This window comes from Callionymus lyra, chromosome 17 (genome assembly GCF_982586985.1).
Source record: "Callionymus lyra chromosome 17, fCalLyr1.hap1.1, whole genome shotgun sequence".
Taxonomy (NCBI): Eukaryota; Metazoa; Chordata; class Actinopteri; order Syngnathiformes; family Callionymidae; genus Callionymus; species Callionymus lyra.
In genome coordinates this window covers 21,017,247-21,019,621 of record NC_141834.1, presented here as the reverse complement: position 1 = coordinate 21,019,621, position 2,375 = coordinate 21,017,247, and the positions used below count along the sequence as shown (strand labels likewise).

The 2,375-nt window shown below is 31.3% G+C and overlaps 1 protein-coding gene across 1 annotated transcript in view; it reads right to left on the bottom strand.

Annotated features, from left to right (window-relative positions):
* The window catches only part of fxyd5 (FXYD domain containing ion transport regulator 5), a 10,769-nt gene extending 9,196 nt beyond the window's left edge, over positions 1-1,573 (bottom strand). The window contains exons 1-2 of the mRNA XM_087813023.1: positions 1,530-1,573; positions 140-182 (exon numbers count right to left, since the gene is read on the bottom strand). Of these exons, the coding sequence (XP_087669149.1) occupies positions 140-182; positions 1,530-1,541 (55 nt within the window). The 5' untranslated portion in view covers positions 1,542-1,573. The remainder of the gene's footprint in view (positions 1-139; positions 183-1,529) is intronic.
* Positions 1,574-2,375: the final 802 nt, after the last annotated feature.

Genomic DNA, 2,375 nt, shown 5'->3' with positions numbered 1-2,375 from the left:
GAAAAATCCTTCAAATGCACTGAAAAAATTGAAAATATCGTAAATTGACTTTCGGTTTGAAGTAAATAACACGATTAGATTAAATTAATTTCATCTTCCGGTGACGACGACAAACGTTTGAACGACTTTAAAAACTCACCCACGAGGATCAGAGAAAAAAGCATCAAAGCCGAGAGTCGAATCTGAAAAACAAAGAAAGTTTATTCATGTTGTTATAATTATTACTTTGAATTATTATCTTCTTCTGTTTCTTCTTTGAATTTCACAATAAAACTGTTCTTTGACGACAAAAAACTTTAAACGTTAAGATTTGTATTTTATTTTCAGATTCACATTTAATTATTTAGACAAATATGAACCAAAACATATACAAATACATTTTTAAAAATAAGTTTATGAAGTGATTTTTTAAATTTCTTTATTAGATAAGGTCAATAATATATTTTACAGAAATAAAATTGCGTTTTAAAAGAATAAAAAAATATGTGATGAAGAAAAAAAAAGGAATAATGAAAAATAGTAATAGAATAAAATACCTTTTTTTGTGCATTTTTTTGTAAAGTTAACATTAAAAATCGTACAATCAATAAGAAAATTGTTTATATTATTGCTGCAAAAAACGAAACAAAATTGAAATTAAGAAATTATCAAATAATTAAACATTATAATAGAATAAAATACAGTTTTCTGTGCATTTTTTTTAGGAACTGTACAATGTTAACCACTTTAAAACATTAAATAAATGAGAAAAAAAGTTTTATTTTTTAACTTTTGTAACATTTTTTGGGGGGGAAAAATAGTTACGGTTTTTTAATAAATTCTATCTTTAAAAAACACACACATATATATATATATATATATATATATATATATATATATATATATTATTGTTTATTGTTTTAAAACCACAAGAATATGTGAAAAAAAGAAATTAAATCAATTAAATTTAGGAATTATGCCCTGCCCTTAATAACCTGCTGATGACAGAACAAAGTGTTTTAATAGGAGTTTCAATTAGATTTAAATCATTTTGTGATATTAAATTCAACTATATTTTAATAAATCTAAGCAGTTCCTTCACTGAACGTCGAACCACATGGAAACAAACTGTAACATCGTGATCTCTGAAGGCGGAGACATCTTGAAACCTGCATGCGTCAAACAGGAAGTTGCCGCTCTGCGGTCGAAACCAACTTCCTCCTCAGCCTCGCGGCAGGAACATGGAATCTTTCGGGTCTTTTTGTTTCACTCGAATCTCCATCGGACACGAAAATTCGATTCGACGAAAACCTCGGGAAGCGTCGAGAGATAAATAAATACTATAATAAATAAAATAATATTTTGTTTCCTGGGATCGTTTTTCAAAAATGCTCCAGATCAGGAAACGATGGCTCGACCTCTGGCTCGACAGGTGACCCCGTGACCATCGTGAGCCGTGACCGGTCAGATCAGCAGGTTACGCCAATCACCCCCCCGCACCCCCCCCCCCTCATCTGTCCGTCAAGAACCTCCTGAAAGAATCTTCTTACCTTCAGGTCCATCCTGCGTCTGTGAGGAGCTGCTCAGAGGAACTGAACCAGCAACCGCACCCACGTGCTCAGCAGCATCACTTCCTCATCTGACGCTCGCTCCCACTCGCTCGCACAACACGGCCTCGCTTGTCGAGCCTCTGTGGAGGCCCTTGTGTTGTGAGTCCTTGTGTCGTCAATGTGTGCGATTGTTTTTTTTCTCCTCTCGTCTTTTCTCACGGTTTGAAGTTATTTCAATGAAGCTCGGACAGATGTTCCCTAGTCAGAGTGTGTAGATAGTTAGAGTCTGTAGTTAGGGACCGTCAAAAAAGGAAAAAGTTTTTTTTCCAAGTATAAAAAACATTAAAAAACAAAACATAATATACACCTAAAGATTCCATTGATATAATTGCCAAAGCAATGTATCCATTATTATATTTGTTTTAATTATTATTTATACATTTTAAGATGAAGAAAAATCAAAACAATATAAGAAAACATAAAATAATACGACATTTTTGAAGAACTGTATAATATTAATTTCTAAAGAGACAAAAACACATAAAATAAAATAAAATAATAATAAAATAAAAAAGTTTTTTTTTCTTAGGTAAATTTTTTTTTGTCGTTTTTCAATTTATTTTTCTCTCTCAATTTTTCACAGTAAAGTCGAACATAATAAACCATTTTTCTCAACTTCGTGACTTCTTAAAATCCAACAACAAACTTTGACTGTAATCAAGGATCGTTCTATGTTTTAGTAAACGTGAGGGGCCATCAAGACAAAATGTTAAGAGGAAAATAAAAAACAAAACAAGTTAACAAAGCAGTAAAAAACACAATATACGTGTATTTATGACATTAATA